This window comes from Hydra vulgaris, chromosome 07 (genome assembly GCF_038396675.1).
Source record: "Hydra vulgaris chromosome 07, alternate assembly HydraT2T_AEP".
NCBI lineage: Eukaryota > Metazoa > Cnidaria > Hydrozoa > Anthoathecata > Hydridae > Hydra > Hydra vulgaris.
In genome coordinates, this window is record NC_088926.1 from 5,393,125 (window position 1) to 5,412,526 (window position 19,402).

General features: G+C 28.1%; 1 protein-coding gene and 1 long non-coding RNA gene across 2 annotated transcripts; both read left to right on the forward strand.

The window, feature by feature from the left end:
- Positions 1 to 1,030: 1,030 nt before the first annotated feature.
- Positions 1,031 to 11,586, forward strand: LOC100207118 (uncharacterized). Its single transcript, XM_065800867.1, has 6 exons — positions 1,031 to 1,174; positions 1,289 to 1,340; positions 1,420 to 1,590; positions 9,583 to 9,744; positions 11,094 to 11,366; positions 11,450 to 11,586. The coding sequence occupies exons 1-6, from the start codon at positions 1,166 to 1,168 to the stop codon at positions 11,494 to 11,496; spliced, it is 714 nt and encodes a 237-aa protein (XP_065656939.1). The 5' UTR covers positions 1,031 to 1,165; the 3' UTR covers positions 11,497 to 11,586.
- Positions 11,587 to 14,488: 2,902 nt separating this feature from the next.
- Positions 14,489 to 18,353, forward strand: LOC136082259 (uncharacterized). The gene is made up of 3 exons (XR_010639530.1): positions 14,489 to 15,377; positions 15,683 to 15,839; positions 17,176 to 18,353. It is a non-coding gene; the product is annotated as an uncharacterized LOC136082259 (long non-coding RNA).
- The last annotated feature ends 1,049 nt before the right edge of the window (positions 18,354 to 19,402 follow it).

The following is a 19,402-nucleotide window of genomic DNA, read 5'->3' on the forward strand; positions in this document are numbered from 1 at the left end:
GGACCTCTCCTAGTTGAATATTTTGGGTCTTGCGTCCCACCAATAAAATGTCTACAACATAATGATGCAACTAGTGAAAAGATAATTAGATGAGCTTTACGAGGGGTAGATATCTAAGTATAAATGGATCGAAAAAAAATATTTAATTATAATACATTTACTCCTCTAGAAATGAACCACATCGAATTATCTCTGCATCAGTATTCTGCGTAGCATCTTAAAGCATTTATGTTTCACAAATGCGCAACTTAATTGTCATATTATAATATCTATTTATCATGTATTTTGTTGCACTTATGGCGAACAACTTTATCTCCAACTGGGTTGTGTTCATCTTCATTGCCATTTATGGTAAAAGAAACTGCTCTGAAAAAGAAGTTAACATCTCTTTAGATTCTCTTAAAACAAAAAGTTAAGTTGATGCGTCCTACAGAGACATTTCTTAACATTTTAAAACTTTTTTCGCAATAATTTCCTCGCATCAAAGTTTGCACATTTTTTTATTCTTTCATGTTTTATGTCATCATTTGTGACCTTTGTAGATGAATTTAGAAAGATCAAGTCTGAGATTATTTCTAGTATCCTGCCCATAGCAGCAAATTGTATAAGAGTAGTTGCTTTTTTTTTCTTTTTTTTCTGAACTTATTAATTTGATGACGATCATTTAATAGAGAAGTCTCTATAGCTTTACTTTATAGATACTATATCGCTTAAAATATAGATTTGCTTTGTAAGATCCGTAAATTCTGATCAGAATTTCGGAAACTACAGGTTTTGTAAATAAGTTTCTATAAAATAAATTTTAATATATAAGAATAATATAATATTAAATATTGAATAATGATTTTACAGACATTTTGGTAAAATATTGGTAATTTTTTTTATTTTATAAACTATGTTTATCATTTATATAAATATACATTACGACAGTTTTTGTTAGACCGAGTTGTTTTGCTAACATATTTCTGATTGGTTATTTTATATTATAGGAATTAATGATAATTATTTTGTTAAACCTTCAAAAATACTTCTATATAAATTGTATAATCGGTCGATGAGTAATCTTAGGATTATATTTTAAAGTTTTTTTTGTGCAAGTTTGGTTTGCGCTAATATTTTTAAAGAAAATTGTTATTGTTCGAAGAATCACATAATAGTTGTAAAAATGAATTGGGTAATAAAAATCAAACATTTATTATTTTATGTCATATATTTTATAAAACAAATATATTGAAAAATAATTGTAAAGTACATCTAGGGTTAAATAAAATTTTTTTTTTTTTTTAAGGTATTTTTTTCTGCTGTTGTGCTTGCATCTAACTTTATTGGATGTGAATCAGGTAAAACAAATAGAAAAGTGGTTTTAATTTTACATTACTTTTAAAATAATTTGTAAATTGTTGTGTTTTTATCAAAAAGGGAACTGGATTGTTCCGTGCCAGGTTACTCCATGTTCGACGAGCTGTGGAGAAGGCACTAGAACAGTTAACTATACTGTTTGTAACTCAACTGGAGCGAATGATACGTGTGATCCTAACTTACAAAATCTGCAAAACACACATTGTGAAAACGTTCCTTGTCCTGAAACTTGTAAGTATAAAATAATATCTTATGAAAACTGTTCAACAAGTGACGGAAGTAGTATATAATTATGTTATAATTTTAACTGTTATCAATATATTACAGTTAAAACTATAATTATGCTATAACTTTAACTTGTTATAAATATTATAGATATATTATTTATACTAATTATAAATAAATATTTTAAGAATACTATAGATAATATATTTTGCTATTCAAATATTATAACTATTATAGTATAACATGTTCTGCAAGAATAAGCCATAACCGAATACTCATTGATTCGGAAACATGGAAAGAATACCAACACTGATTTAGAGTTCAAGTTTTATTATCGTTTTCAAAATAGTCAATATGTTTTAACTTCTTTCAACACTAGCAAATTTCCAAAGTAAATAAACTTTCCATTAATTTTTTTTTTCCTGTCATAAGCATTTTTAATAAAGTTCTTGTATCTTTTGGAAAAAAAAAACAACTATTACAAAAAGAAAAACATGAAAAATGAATATGAAGATTATTTATACTTGAGCTATATTCATCATAATTTGATTTTTGTTAATGAAATAACATAATCATATAAAAATAAATTCAAAGTTTTCATTAAAATCATTTTGGTTGTTTTCAATATAATTCGTTAAAAAAATTATGTTGAAAACAACATTTCTGATTCTGTCGGAAACAACATTTCTAAATCAGTTAAAAAAAGTTTAGTTAAATTTAAATAATGCTTAGGCACCCCATAATGTGTTGTCAATAAAATGACACTGAATTTTAAAAATAAACTTATAAAAGATTTTAAGGGCTGTTATTTGCCCTAAATAATTAAAAAATTTTCTAATTTATTTTGGAAAAATATTTTTATTATCAATTATTGTTATTATTTATCATAGTTGTAGCCGTAATTTTATATATAATGTATACATATAGCGAGCAGGGAAAGCACCCCACTATAAACAACTAGTTTTATAAATATTTGTTCGAAAATTTTTTCTGCAACCAGGAGTCTAGTCTACTTTTGAAAGAAAGTGAAGTGATGTAGAAAGCTATTTGCTCAGGTAGTTTGTTCCAGTATTTTCCTGATCTATTATACAAATGATAGTGTCTTGGAAGACAGTTTGTAACATGCTCACGCCATTTTTTAGAATGGTGGCCAGGAGACAAGGAGTTAATAAATCTTGGTAGATATATATCATTAACTATATGAAAACAATGTATTGATTTAAAAATATAGATTAAGTCGCATCAAACTCAAGTAATGGTAGCGCTGAAACTCAAGTAATGGTAGATTTTAAAGTAGATTAACGTGGATCTCAATAAAAACAGTAGCTTTTTTGTATTGAGACAGAACTTTAACCACTGCAGCCGTGACGCAGGGGTTAGAGTTATGTTCTTTCCATGGTTATAGGTTTGCATAACATTTTGGTCCTCACTCTTCCGCGAGGCTCAGTGATATGACCGTTAAGTATTCTCAGAGCACTTTAATAAATATATAATTAAAAAGTAATAGTAATTACAATTAATGTTGTGCAGGACAAAGCTAGCCAGCGTGTTTTTGTGCACATTGCGACAGCAATTTTGCTTGATTGCTACTCAGGTAGCAACTAAGAGCTCCTTTAAAACAATTAACGGATTTCACTGTTACAACTTCAATCGGAAGTAAGTTCTATGTATTTGCAATTCTTTTAAAAAGAAAATGTTCTTTTTGAAGGATGTTAAGCAAATTTTGTGTTCTATTTAAAGCAATACCCTTTTAAACAATATTTAAAAAACGGAAAACCTTTTCCACTTTTTATCTTGTCAACACCAAATCTAGTTCAAATCTCCCATTTTTCTTTTCTTAGTTAGAGTTGTTGAGCCTTAGGCAATGAGTTGATCTTCATATTTGAGACTGCTAATTTATAAAAAAGTTTATTAGCACTTTACTGAATTTTTTCAATCGCAAGAAGTGGGCAAATGAATGTCAATACATAATAATGAGATCTCATAAGTCGACAATTGAAGCTAACAAACAATTTCTTTATTATTTCTAGCATTTGGTTTTTTGAGTTTTACCAATATGAGTTTTACCGTCCTTGATTTATCTGACATATTTGAATCTTTTATCGAATTTTAGTACCATAAGCATATAACTTTATAGCGTTTTTGATTGTATCATTCAAAACATTAATGTAAATAACAATAAGTAATGTCTCGAGTTTCTGAAAAAAGGTATTATACATCTCATTACTAATTCATTAATACCATTACTTTTTAGCCTTAGCAGAAATCTATAATGAGCTACTGTGTCAAACGTCTTTGCAAAATCTAGTAAAACAACATCAACTAGAGTATGATTTTCAATGTTTAATGCTATAAAATCAATTGTTTACAATAGATTTGTTGTACATCAGTTTTTTCTTTAAAAATTTCTGTTGATATTCTGTTAGCAAACTTTTTGTATAATAATAAATTTTAATTTTGTTTAGAATTGTATCCTCTACACCTTTACAAGAAAAATTCGAAAGTTGTAATTAGGAAACGTGAGGTGTAATGAAGAAAGGGTTAGATACTCAAAATAAAATTCTTTGAATTATAATCAGTGACGGATCCCGCACTTTTTAGTGTTTAAGATAACTTTCAGACAAGGAGCAAACTCCAAACATTTTTATGTTTATACTTATGTATAACAAATAAAATTTTATAAAGCATCAAATAATGATGCTTTACAAAAAATTGGGATGATTGTAGGCTGGGAACAAAAAAGCCCTTAAATTTAGCCCTCCCCCTCCCCACCCCAAACGCGAGGGGAAACAAATTGATAAAACAATTTTTGTACTATTCTCAACTAGACTTATATTTATCGATAAATTTTAAATTTCATAGTATTTTTTTTCAGCGTTCAAAAATTATGACCATATAAATTATAAACCCCCTCAATTTGAAAGGGTTACAAATTTTATATGATCATGTTTTTTAACGCTGTGAACGCTCGTTCCCAGCCTCCAACCGTCGCAATTTTTTGAAAAGCATCATTATTTGACATAAGTATAAAAATAAAAATTTATCTAAAACATAAAAAAAAATCCTGGATATGTCACTGATTATAACTTACTTAGTAATTTAAGGCTAAATCCGCCTCTGGCCACATAGATTTTACATGGTTTTCAATTAGTAATAAAGTTTTTTTTGACTAAACATTTTAAATTATTGCGCTTTATTATTGTAAAAAAATTTAATTTTAGAAATACTTATATGCATTAAAAGTACCCAAATGCATCAGCAAGTTTGCGAAAAAAAAAATTTCGTATTTTCTTAACCGATACAATGACAAAAGATTTATCTTTAACTATTGCGAATATGCTTAATTTATAAAAAGTTAATATTTTTCAGACAGTATTTTTTATCCTCTTTAAGAATCTGGTTTTAAAAAAATATTTAGAATTGAACTTTTTGAATAGTAATAATTTCAGTAAAATTACTTTAGTGGGGCATATCGGGACAACAAGCTATTTATATAATTGAATATATTACTACCATTTGGTGATGCTGTTTACAGTTTAATGATTTTGTTTTTAATTTAAAATATTATTTTTCTTATTTAGAAAAGCAATTTAGTAATAAATCCAAAAAAGTTCTAATTTTTATAACTTCGTTTATTTATGAAATGATTTAAGAAAGATCAATCATCCAAAATGGGATGAAATTTAGTTTTGGCTTCAAGTGAAAAGGAACTTAAAACTAGAAAAGCTGCTGACACATATGGCATATTTAAGTTTGCTCTACATTGGCGTATTGCTAATGAGCCAGCTCAAATATGTTGCCAAATAGCTTCAGGATATTTTTTTGTGTGATTTTTGTGATCCATAAAATTTTTTTGTTTAATTTCAAATTTAGTAGTAGTAACCAATTTAATAATATATAGGTTAGAGTAGAGCGGAGGTATTTTATAATAAAAGACAAAAAAAAAGTTTATATGTTAGTTGTTATTTCTTTTTTGTGGTGTAGGAGTGTAGAGGCGTGTAATTTCTATGGGTATGTTACCTTTTTGAGAGTTTAATGTCTGAACATATTAAGACGATTGATAGCCTTCATTTTTCGTCATTTTTAAAGCTTTATAATTGACGAATAACAGCTGCTTTTTAACTGTCCTATTTTTTTTAACTGCCCTACCCACTTGCAAAATGTAAAAGTTATCTAGTCTAGAGTTTCGTTACTTTGGTTGTTGTAACTTATTTAAAAAAATTTTTTTGTCTTTTTATTTTCTTATACCAATGAGTGTTAGGAAATTTATAAAAAACAGTTTTAACGACGATTAGTTTATCCGCAGCTAGCATTTGTTTCTTAAGTGTCCCTATATGCCCCACTCTACCCTAAACAAATTTTGAGAAATAAAAGTTGACAAGGATTTAATTTAATAAAAAAATTTGGAGTCATAGTGTATTGACATGTAACAAAACGGCCTAATATTAAACGCCCTTGATATGTCCGAAAATGTCTTTGATATTAGCCTATAAACTTACAAAGTGGATTCGCAATTACAATTTACTCTTAATGAAAGTGCACACGCCTCTAAAGAACTCTTTGCATGGCAGGGTAAAGCTCATCATGTCCAAAAACTTTATTTTTGTTAAGACTCTGAAGCTGATTACAAACATCAATATAACTAATTTTGTCAGGAGATAAATCAGTTTGTAGCACAGTTTTTATCACTATTAACAACAAATGCATTTTGAAAATATTTGTTCAAAATATTAGCAATTTTAACTGGATTTTGTGAAATGCATCCACTATCTTTTTGTAAAGCTTTTATTGAATTTTTTATCCCTCACTGATTGTTAATATTATATAGGAATTTTAGATTTTGCTTTCCTTATTTAATAAATTCTTGTTTGTAATTTATTTTAAAACTCTATACTTCAGAATTTACAATCTGACATTGTATTTTATACTTATTATTTGAATTAGCATCTTTTCATTTTTGAGCACAGTTTATATATCTCAAATTTCTACTTTTCCTAACCAGAGATTTAAGTTCTTTATTTATCCAAGAAGTTTCCATATTTCTAATTTGTATAACATCAACAGTGAAAATAAATAAATTGCTCACAATGCTGTACTAATTATTCAATTTATTATACATACCTTGAACTAATATATTTTGGTACAATTGAACCCATTTTTTTTTTAATATTCATCAAAGGACATCACAACCCAGACTTTTTCAATTTTGTTCTGACTAAACTAAACATTTTGTTAAGCACATATGAGTCAATCGAAATTTTTACACACCTCGATCATTACATCTATCTTTTTTGCACCTATGTCTTCAATTGCCTTAATATTAATAACATCAAAAGGTTTTAAATAGACTTATTTGAAAATGGAGCAATTTCACTCATAAATAAACTAACTAGCGTAACTTCAACGTCAGCTGCTTTAACAGTAACATTATAATCGATATTTTTAACGAATCTCTTAAAAAAAGGTGATAAAAAGCGATGCTTCTGATCATTTTTCAAATTTCTTTACTCTATCAATGTTGATACCAAAGTATGTCAACAAAAAATATGTCTTTATATAACACTTTTCACCAATTCAAATCTCCAATCATTTGACGATCAATTATTTCTGATAAACCGTTCTAATTATCAACCAATATTAGAAGTATAACTAATTGGTTTGAAAGGTCTTTTTAGAATCTAAATACAGAATCTTTGTAGACTTACCAAAGGCGTTTGAAACTATTTACAGTAAGATAGTTTTTTAAAAACTAAATCATATGGCATCACAGGCAAATTTATAATGCCATCGCAAACAACTTCTCCACGTTAAAGGATCTTCTTTAAGCAATTTTCTAAATACATCATGTGAAGTTCCACAAAGATCTACACTAAAAGCTTTGTAACTTATGTTAATGTTCTAATTAATTATGTTAATTTATGTCAATGATAAAGCTTCAAAAACTAACGAAAATTATGTTTCCTGACGAGACAGCTTATAATATATTAACATCTTACTTAATAATATATTTAACAATATACTTATTTACTTTTAAATTATAATCAATTTCTTTAAGCATTATTTTATTTATTATTTAGCATATATGTAAAATTTATGAGAGATACTACTATATTTGAAATTTATGAGAGATACTATATAAAAACTATTATTTAAAAAAAGATAAAAAAATATTTAGTTAAATAGACAATAATGTACGAGCTTATTTTGAAGCCGTTAGGCTGCATCATTAATAAAATCTGTTGTAATCGGGTTAAAGAGTTAGCTGAAAAAAAAGAAGGAAAACTAGGTTGTTGCTGCAATCCCTAAGTTTTCTTTATTCGTGTACTATCACAAAAAGGTTAAAAATACTTCTAATCAATGATACTGACCTGGGTGTTATTTGGGTGGTATTTGGGTGTTATTGAAGAGTTTACCGATCTCTTTTCATTTACTTGCAAGATGTAAAGTTCAATTATAATCATTTTGAGCATGAAGCAAAAGCCTACGTTAATACAGAAGAGTATTCTCTTGGCTTCGCTAGCGTCTCATAAAGCACCATGATAAAATTCTAGTTCTTAAGACACCGTGAGCACATTGGTAAAAAGAAAGTTGTCCTGACACACTCCTGAGCTTATTCACCAAGCTATATATATATATATATATATATATATATATATATATATATATATATATATATATATATATATATATATATATATATATATATTACCTGAAATATGAAATAACCCTAGATCTTCTGCTGTTTACTTTTATTATTAGTTATTTATAGTCTAACATGAATAGAAAGCCAAAATTTGAATTCTAAAATTTCAAAAACAAACATATGTGTAGTTACCGAAGATGATAAAAACATGAAAATCAACTTATACAATAAATTGAGTAAAAGTTCTTGGAAATAAAAATATAGCAATTTTCTTCTACTAGAACAACCAGGGCCGTCCCAAACAGGGGATTAAGGGGTGTCCCTCCCACCTAAAGCTGTCATATAAGCATTGGAGTTGGCATATTTAGCATTTAAGTTAGCAAGTTTTGAACTATAGTTAGCAAATTTCAAGTATTGAGGACCTTTTTTTTTTTTGGTGTCTCTAGTTGGCAAAAAATACATGCGACACCCCCCCCTCCATGAGAGACCTTTTCGGGACAGCCCTGACAACAACAACAAAGTAATTTTTTTAAGCTAGCCTCTGGCTGTTGTTGTTGTTGCTGTTTTGTGAACAGTAACTTATTAAAAATCTTTAATAAATAGAATACCGAACAATAATAGCAGGTTGCTCATAATGATTATTTTACTTATTTTTCAGCAATATCAATGGTCAGTTATAACATCTTGAAACAATATTATGTCTAATATCAAAATCTCACTATTAATATCAGAACTCTAATATTTTATTAGGTGGTCAAACATCTTCAAGTCAAATGTACTTAAACTATGATTGTTATTGGTAATAGATAATAAAAAATAAAGCAAAAGTAACAGGGGTGGATGCAGGATTTTTTGATGTTTCAAATATAACACTTGACATAGTGATAACTCTATCACAATGATAGATATATCTGTAATTTGCATATATTCATGGCTATTCCAAATGGATGTTAGAAAAAAGCCGCAATTTTTTTAAAACATTGTCATTTAGAATCAGCGTGAACATACCTAAATTTGGAGTTTTTTAAAAAGGCTTAAAATGTCATATCCAAAACATCAAAAAATCCTCCGTCCACAGTAATCTGATAAGAAAAGAAAAATTTTGAACTTTTTCTAAATAAGTATGTGTAGTTATACTTTATTAATTAAATATTTAACTAAGTAATTAGTCTTTAATTTTTTTTAAAATAAATTTTAATAAAAGTAAATTAAGTCGGCTTAAAACTGAAATAGTTAAGGCTAAAAGCTTTAAACTTAAAAATGAATTTTAATGTCAACACTGTTTACTATAAAACCAATTTATATAATAATAATAATAATAATAATAATAATATATTTTGTTAAAAATACTTTAGATACCAAGGTAATGAAAGATTTTATATGCAACAAGACAAACAGCGACTTTATGAATTTTGTACCATGTTACAAAAACTTAAATATCGATGAAACAATTCTAAATGTATCAATCAGACTATTGACAAAATGGAATGCTGACTACTTCGAATCAAGATACAATGGTATTTTTTATTTTTATATTGATTAATTTTTTAACTTTAATTAATAATAATTTGTCTAGTTTTTAAGGTGATTCAAGAAGGCCTAACGGTCTTACCACAGAGCACCGTGGAGAAGCATTTAACCAGCACGCTTAACCCTCTAGTTGAAGCCATAATTTAGAGCATTCTATCATAGCTCATATATTGGTATACTTTAAGTTATAATATATTTTGTCATATTTCGAAGCATAGCTCCACGTTTTTTTAATTTTTAAAATACAAATAATTAAAGGTAATATTCAGGGAACAAAAGTAACATTCAGTGAACTAATTAGATGCAGATCAAAATACTACATCTTTAAAGAGGACAAAAATATTTAAAAATTGCAACATACTTACCAGTGTAGTATTGAAAAGCTATAATTATTTTAGAAAATTGATTTAGAAGCAGCGTAAAACTTTATGTCACTAAAACAAAAATCACGAGTGTACTTTTGTGTAAATACGATTTGAACAAAAATCAAGAGTGTTTTTTGTTCAAATCGTAGATTTGAATACGATTTACGATTTGAATACTCATCATTATGGTTTTGGAACTTTCGAACTTTCGAATGTTTATGGTATTCAAAACTCACATTTGACTTTAAAATGTTAAGCATTATCTTTCACATAAAGGTTCAGAGCAACTAAACTAGTTCCTCGATTAAGAAATATGAACAACGAATCTCGATTGGTAAATTTACGATTAACTACACTTTCAGAACGATGAATGAGAGGCGATTTGATTCAGTATTTTAAAATCGACAAGAATTTTAATGAGGTCAAGTTCCTAAATCCAAATATAACACCCTCTTATTTTTCAAATTGTACTGCAGGAAACTTACAAAACAATCTCAACAACCATGCCATTGTCAGAAAAACTTCAAATAACTCGCATAGACATAACTTTGCATCATGGCATCACAATCGAATACCTTGCCTTTCTCTGTTGTTTCCACACATTCTGTCAACAAATTTAAAAAAAAATCGAAAATTTTTGTTGCTCCACTAAAATAAAGTCTAGTATAGCAAGGCGTCGTAAGATATGCAGTTCATAGATGACGTAAGATATGCAGTTCATAGATGACGTAAGATATGCAGTTCATAGATGACGTAAGATATGCAGTTCATAGATGCTAACTACTTCTATTGTAGATTATTTATAATAATAATATATCGATATCATGATTGATATAATGAAAAGTTATAAGCTATTTGTTTATAGAACATTCTTGAATTAACTAAAATTATATAAATATTCTTGCTTTTGTTTATAATTACGCGAATAATTGTTAATATTAAGCCTCACCACAATTTTTAATTTTGTCTAGAATGCAATTGTAGCGAGGACTTAATGAACATCATGATTTTGGAAATCGAAAAAGACTCAACGTTGTACTTATCCCCTACCCAGGTTACCGTAAATTCAGCAATAAGCCAAGTAAGAAATGTCGTTAACTGCATGCCAGGTGTTTTAGTTGGTAAAGTATGGGATGTTTATGATATGCTAATTGAAAAAAGTGCGATTTTATTGAACGTTGATAATGAGCTTAATCGATATATCGATTTCTTAAGAAATGCAATTGAAAGCTGCAAAGGAAAAGGTTTGCTTCTATTTTTTTATTTTCATAGTAATTTCCGTTTAGAAAATAGTATGCTGACTGAATTTTTAAACATTTTTTTATAGTTAACCCTGTGGATTACATCAAAAGAGTGATTCAAACCGAGCTCTAAAAGTTGTCAAGAATTGCTTAGTTTTATCAAGTCTGTTTATATTTTACGCATTTAATCACCTAAAATATATTTTCTTTGTTGCGCACAGTATTTATTTTTAATTTTTTTTTGTAATGTTCAAATAATTAAATTGTTTCATTTTTTTTTTTTTTGCTTGATAACTTAACACTTTTTTAAGATAATTTAACGTTTTCATCTTCACAAGCGTGAAATAATTGAAGTTGAATTTAACTTTAGGAAGTTTATTCTAAACGATTAAATAATATTTGTTATTTTTATTTTTCAAGTACTCATCAGGTTTGCGTAAGACTTGCAAAAGTATTGCAAATCAGAGTTGCATTACTTAACCAGCTGATGATAAAGATGATGATGACTTGGGCTTCTCTCAAAAAAGAGATATGATTTATTCATTATGCATCAAGTCACTTCTTTTTTTGCGTGTGTTAATAATCGCTTTACGTTTTTATCTTCTTAAGCGGGAATAATAGTTGAACTTAACTTGATAACTTAATTCTAAAATCTTGCTGTTTTTTTGTAAAAATGAAATTTAATTTTTTGTAAGTCTTACGCAACCTTAATTATATATTATGTTTTATTACATATACAACTTTATTACAACTTTATTTATTTATTATACTTTCTTATTACATATACTTTTCAATAAAGGTGATGAAGGAACTTTATAAATAGGTTGTAAAGCCCCGATGCTTTTCATGTAAAAAAATAAAAAAATCAGTTTAGAAAAAAATAGTAAAAGCAAAAATAGGAAAATTGTTTTGGTCCTAGAAATACAAAGTGAGACTATTTATCAATGGCCACCCGAATATCAGTTTAAAAGTAAATAGATTTTATTTTTAATAACAATTGTTGTAATATTAATATAAAATTATAGGTTATTATAATAATCGACTATTTAAATTTGCTCATCTTATTTTAAGTTAACCGGGATAAGGTTAAACAAAAAATTAAAGTGAACGGTTTGAAAAAAGTAAACGGTTTGAAAAATTAGTATATGGTTTAGAAAAAAGTGAATGGTTTATCTGCTTTGTTTTTGTTACATTTGTTTTGCTTCAGTAAAGTAAATTTTTTATTTTACATAATAAATAAATAGTTAGAATACAATTTAATCTAGCTTATATTTCAATAATAGCTCGCGTAGTCAATGTTCTACTTTAATATAATCAAATAACAACTGCTAATATAATATGCATCTTTTATAATAAACTCAAGTAAAGTGATACAAAGTAGAAGAGAAGACAAGATAACAAGTGAGTGATAAAGTGTTAAATTTTACAGGATTTAAATTTCTAAATTTTAGAGCATTTAATTTAATAAGATGACAAGCGAGCGATTTTTGTAAAATTTTAGAGCATGCAAGAGAGACAAGACAGGAGAGCTACATGCGTTGAGAAAAAATATACATAACATAAAAAAAAAGCATTTAGGTTTTAGGCACGTGCGCAATATTGTGCAACACTTAGTACGTGCATTTACTACTTTTATAAGACCAATTATCAAACATTGCTCCCTAGTTTGGTCGCCGCACCAAACTAGGGAGCAATGTTTTGAATGTCTATTGAAAGTGTCATTAAAAAATTCACTTATGAAATTACTAACTCTAGTATTCTAAACTATCATAGCCGCTTACAGGTTTGTTACGTTTTTAAAGAAATTTTTTTTGTCAAGGAAAATATTAAATCTCTCCAGGACTTATTTATATACTATAGTATTTTTGCCGGATTTAAAATCAGATAGCTTTAATCTAAATACAGAAATATAAAATACATTTTGTAAATGGCATAAAAAATAAGTTATTTTTACTTTGTTCTCCCTCCAGCTACACTATACCTTATTAATTTTAATGAATGCGTAGTAACTTACTATCAAATATAATATCAAGCTGTTGAAACACTCTGCGTTGAAAAAATTAATTTATAATTAGCCGATCTTAGATTAAATATACGCTAGATGATTTTTTTTTTTTTTAATACACCTCTTAAAAGTCGAGAAGACCACTTCAGTCAAGGAGGCTAATTTAATTGTAGTTACAATCCTATCTCAACTCTTTAACTCCGAAACACGAGCATTGACAAACAAGGTCTCTGCACTTAGAAACAAGTTGAAAATTATGTTTCAATAATTTTCTATAGTAACCAAATATAAATCAAATTTTCAAAAGTAACCAAAGTATGCATTTAAGCATTACACTATGATGCAAAAAAATTGTTTTGACTTGCATGAAACCAAAAAACATCACTGTACTAAAAAATCAGATACGCTGACTAGAATTTCATTTAGAATACAACAGCATAAGTTGTATAAGGAGACCTGGATATAAAAAACTAATGCCATTGTAAGTTAAGAGCCATTCATATGTTGTGTACGCAAAAATCTCCAAATTTTGACCCCCTCCCCTTGTTCACCTCGTACATTTTTATACCCTTCCCCATGCGTTCGTTTGCTTGGTGGTCTCAACCCCCACCCCCATATAAGTTTCATATGCTTAGTGGTCTAAACCTCCGACACCAATTCCATCCACACACACGAGCGTGATCACTTTTTTTTTCGCACTGTTCAACCTTTATAACCTTAAAAGACCATGAACATGAGCGGCGTTCACCTTTTATTAATGGGAAAGTGAACGTGAACCACCACCTCAATTTTTTGCGTTTGCGTACATACATTTGTTGAACCATCCCCTCCCACATACGCACTCGTAAGCAAGTTATTCAACTTGGGATACCCCCTCCCCCCTCGGTGCGTACGTAATGTATAGGCGGCCCCTTATAGGTTATTCACACGAGGGTACATTTGACGGAACATTCCGTGGAACATGGACCATGAACAAATGTCCTCTCTTGTGAACACAACTTAAACAAAAATTCACGGAACATTTGAGGAACTTTTGTACCGTCCCGCCAACCCAGAACAAATAAATTTTCCGGAACATTTATTAGTTTTTGTATAAAATATGGTGGCCTAAATTCAACTATTTTAAAATACCGTATAAGCTAAATGACACAATAAAAATGCATCGCAAGTTGCAAATTTGTTGCAAAAGGCTCAAACTCTTCTTTTTATAAAGTTGTTGTCATCTTAGCTAGAGTTTTTAGTCCTTGATCTCTGCATTATCCTTATGAAAGTAAGACCTTTATTCAGAATATATATTATTGATTGACCATTGATAGGACTGTACCCTATATCTTTGCCACAGTGTGCTACAATTATTGACATTTAAAAATAAAAACAAACAATAGTGTTGACAGATCAATGTTGTTAAATGACATAATTTTTACTTTGCATGGAAAAGTAATAATAAGAATAAAACTAGCATTTGAAAGTTTCTGTTCTCTTGGCTACCAGTTTTTAGCAGTTTAATAAATTATTTAGTAAGCCCATTATTTATTAAGCCTATAACATTAAATTATTTAATAAGCCCATAACATTTATACCAATTGTAAAGTTTAACCTTCTATTATTAATTCTATTATTAAGTATTTCTTTTCTTTCTTTTTGTTATTGTTATTGTTGCTAGATTGTACAAGCTTGTTGCTAAATGTACTTATCCTTTTAAGTAGGTAAAACTTTAATTTTACACAATGTCTCAGCATTCAGATAAAGACAGTATTGATGCCAGTACAACACATACTGGTCTTTGCATATCTCCTGTAAATAAATTTGCATGGAATATTGCTAACACAAAAGTATTATTAGATTTGTGGAAAGATAATTACAAAGTGATAATATCTGCAAGAAGAAACACAAATGTTTACAAACAAATGGTAGCTGAATTTTCAAACACATTTAACATCATACCTCTGTTAACTGGATCTCAAATTCAATCTAAAATTAGTAATTTGAGGATTCTATATTTAATATATGTATCATATTCTATATATAATGTATATTATCATATTCTATATTTAATGTATGATACCTTACTGAAATGCTGAAAGTATTTTACAAAGTTAACATGTATAATAATATCTAATTGCAATTTAGTTTGTAACTGAGTGTTAATTTAAAAATTACTTATTCTTATTCAGTATTGTAGATTTACAGCTCATTAATAATTTTTAATTGTCACATTTAAAGTTATTTGATTCATATTATATAGTGTTAATGATGTGCTTATATTTACTTATATTTATGTATATTAACTTATATTTAAGTATATTTTTCATAGACGAGAAAAACTTCAAGTAGGTTCATCGGGAGGAACTCCTAGTTAATAGTGGCCTTACAATATTGTTGCCAAAATAATAGGTGGTGAAGCTTCCCTTGACAATGACCTTTTATCTCAAAGTCAAAACTTTTCTAGTCAAGATTTTCAAGATGATCATGTAAGCTTAGTATAATTTATTACTGTATATTTTAAAGTGCTATATATATATTTTTAAAGTAATATATACAAGAATGTTAAATGTTTTTACTATATTAGGTTTAAGAAGTTCTTAATTTTGCAACATTTGTCAGACTTAAAACATAAAGATCAAAAGCATATAATATGTTTTCAAATTATAAAAAGGGATCTTTTAATATTGGCAAGAGATCAATTTATAAAATGCTATTTTCTATATAGATCCCTTCTGTTTGGGGGGGGGGGGGGAGAAGGGGGAGAGTAAAATGACTTCAAGTCAAGTCTTTCAAAGTCAAGAGAAATTTTGTTTGAAATAAGATTTATAATCATTTCTCATATGTGTAATTTTTTAATGTGTATTTTTTAATTACATATTAAACCAATAGAAGATGGCAAGGAGACTATCGGTATTTTAAATATTGAAGCTTTGGATGATACAAGTAATGTGAAATCTATTGTCACTATTCCTGATGAGGAACCAACTCAATCTACATCCGGCTGCAATAAACGAAAGAACTCTGATGATGAAAAAACTTTAAATAAAATAGCAAAAACTAAATTGGTAAGAACAAATAAAAAGCAAATTTCTCTTCAGAATTTTTAAAAATAGCAAATAAAAATCTAGATGTTCAAATCCGTTCATAAGAGCTATGAATCAGAGAGGTTGCTGCTTTAGAGCATATGTGCGTATAATTGAAAATGCATCTCAAGCCCAAGTAGAAGTGTCTAGAGCCCAAGTAGAATATTATAAATTCTTTATAAAAAAATAAGATGTTCTATTAGTCAAGATATCTCTTAAGTAATTAATTATGTTAAAGACAAAAGGTAGATGAATCTCTATTTATATATGTTTTTTATGTTGTCATATTACTATTATCAAAGGAATTTTTACTTTGTGATTTCAAGCATTTAAAATGCATCTCTGGTGATATTTTTTCAATTTGTCATATTATTTTAACAAAGTGTATTTTTTATGGTACAAATATTTTTTTTTGGATCTCTATGCTATATATATATTTAGTATTTTTAACCAAAGAAATATTTTCTTTGCGATATGATACAAGCCTGTAGATGAATTATAGTGATGTTTTTTTATTATGCCAACGTAATTTGTTTTTTTATCTATACAAATTGCATTACATGTGTCATTTTTATTTTTGTTAACAAATAATGCTGTATTAATTCTAACAATCGGTTTTTAACAATGTGTTCTAATTTGCCTTGAATTGTAATATAATAAATATTATATGTAAGGTATTTATATATTTTTTAGGGAGTATTGTTATGTAAGGTATTTATATAGTTTTTTATTTTTATAGTTTATAAGGAGATATTGTTGAAGGAAAAAACTATTAGAAAAACATGGAAAGCGTTTTGGCCGTACTTTGATCATCAAGTAGAACATTAATCGATGATGAATCAATCACCTACCCATTTTCATATTTAAATTTAGCCTCCTTTAAGTTAAATTAGTGAGAGGATCTAATTGAAAGAAAAGTTTGGGTTAAGCTGAAAAGTTCTCAATGGTTTAATGATATTTTTAATCAAATGGAGGAATGTGAATTTAAAGAACATTTTCGAGTAAATTGTAACACATTTAATTTCCTAGTTAATGAATTGCATCCACATTTAAGCAAAACTACCACAACTATGGGTGAACCTATTTCAGTAGTAAAATATGTTAAATTTCCATAGTCAGAAGAAAATTTAAATAAATAATAGTAGAGATTTCGAAGCTATTCTTGGTTTTCCCCAATGCGTTAAAGCTTTTGATGGATGCCATATCCCTATTTCAGACTCTAAAGATCAAGCAATTTCTTATTATAATTATAAAGGGTGGTATTCCATTGTACTTTTTGCCGTTGTAGACTGTAGATACCGTTTCATTTATACAAGTGTTGGATCGCCTGGTAGAAATAATGACAGCTATATTTTGCAGAATTCTTCTTTGAAAACAATTTTAGAATCAAATCTTTTTGATAAATGTTAAAAAGAGCTGGGCGGTTGTTCCACTATGTTTGATAGGTGATTCAGCATTTCCTTTAACGCGTCATTTGTTAAAACCGTATCCTGAATATTTGGAGCTTAGTGAAGTTCAAAAAAACTACAATAAAATACTTTGCGGAGCTAGCAGAGTAGTTGAAAATGCTTTTGGACGCGTTAAAACTCGATTCTGTGTCATTTACAAACGTACGAAATGCGATATTAACTTTGCTACAAGAATTGTTTATGCTTGCACCACTCTTCACAACATTTGTGAATATTATAACGACATTATTATAATAGAATGGCTGATGCATAATCATGATTACAGTGTGGCTCAACCCAATACAGTTTCTACTTTTCTACGAAAGGGACAAATAAAGTAGTAATGTTTTTTTATTATTTAAAGCTTTAATTGTAATATGGTTATGTATTTATTTGTTTTAAACTAAACTTACTTGAGTTTATTAAATGTGTCTAAATAAATAAATTTTAAATATGTATGAACACAAAATGAGAATAGTTTTAAATGGTCATGGTCATATTTAAAGCTTTTGTTGTAATATGGTTATGTATTTATTTGTCTTAAACTTAACTTACTTTACTTGAGTTTATCAAATGTGTCTTAATAAATAAATTTTAAATATGATGAACACAAAATGAGAATAGTTTTAAATGGTCATGGGTAGCTTATTAATGTATAATATGTTTATTCAGCACTATACCACTGACGGGCTACTATTGTGTCATCAAAAGCGACTAAAGGAGATATGACCTATCCATAAAGCCAAGCTTTATAAGAAACGGGATAACAAAATTCCAACGTCACCTGAGTCAACGTCGGTTGAGTTTCTATAGTCTAAACCTGAGCTAGCTGGACCCTCAGCGTTATTTGCATTTAGTTTTACCTCTCGTAAAATAATAAATATTAAAAATAAAATATAAATAATGTGTATATCCAAAACTATTAGTCACTAATTTTTATTCGAGTTTCATTCGTTTGTTTTTCTCTTATGTACCGTCAAGCCGATTTTACGGTGGCCGGTTTTCAGGAATTCAGGAAAGGAATTCAGAAAATTCAGAATTCAGGAAAGCCTTTCTAGGAAAGAAACACGAAAATTCTTGCTATGATAGAAAAAAACATGATTACTTTTTAGGATAGAATAATTGAAGGATAGAAAAGAAGAAAGAAATACATATATCCTTTCTGGCAAAGAAAAATGAAAAACTTGCTAGCAAAGACTTTTTTAGGGTAGAAATCGCACAAGTAAAAGTCATTTTCTTTCTACCAAAGAAAATTGGAAAAACGTACTAGCAAAGAAATTTTAGAAAAGAAATTTTAAAAACGTGCTAGCAAAGAAATTTTAAGAAAGAATTGGCGCGCAATTTGGTAATTACAGTTATGATTTTTAATTGAATAAATGTTAAATAATTATAATCGCTACTACTGAGAACAACCATCCAGAGACAATGTCCAAAGTACAAATGAGCAGCAACAACAACTTAGAAACCTTAGTAAGGTTTGTCTTGCCAATCCTTTGGAAGTGGCCGTTTTTCCCTGTC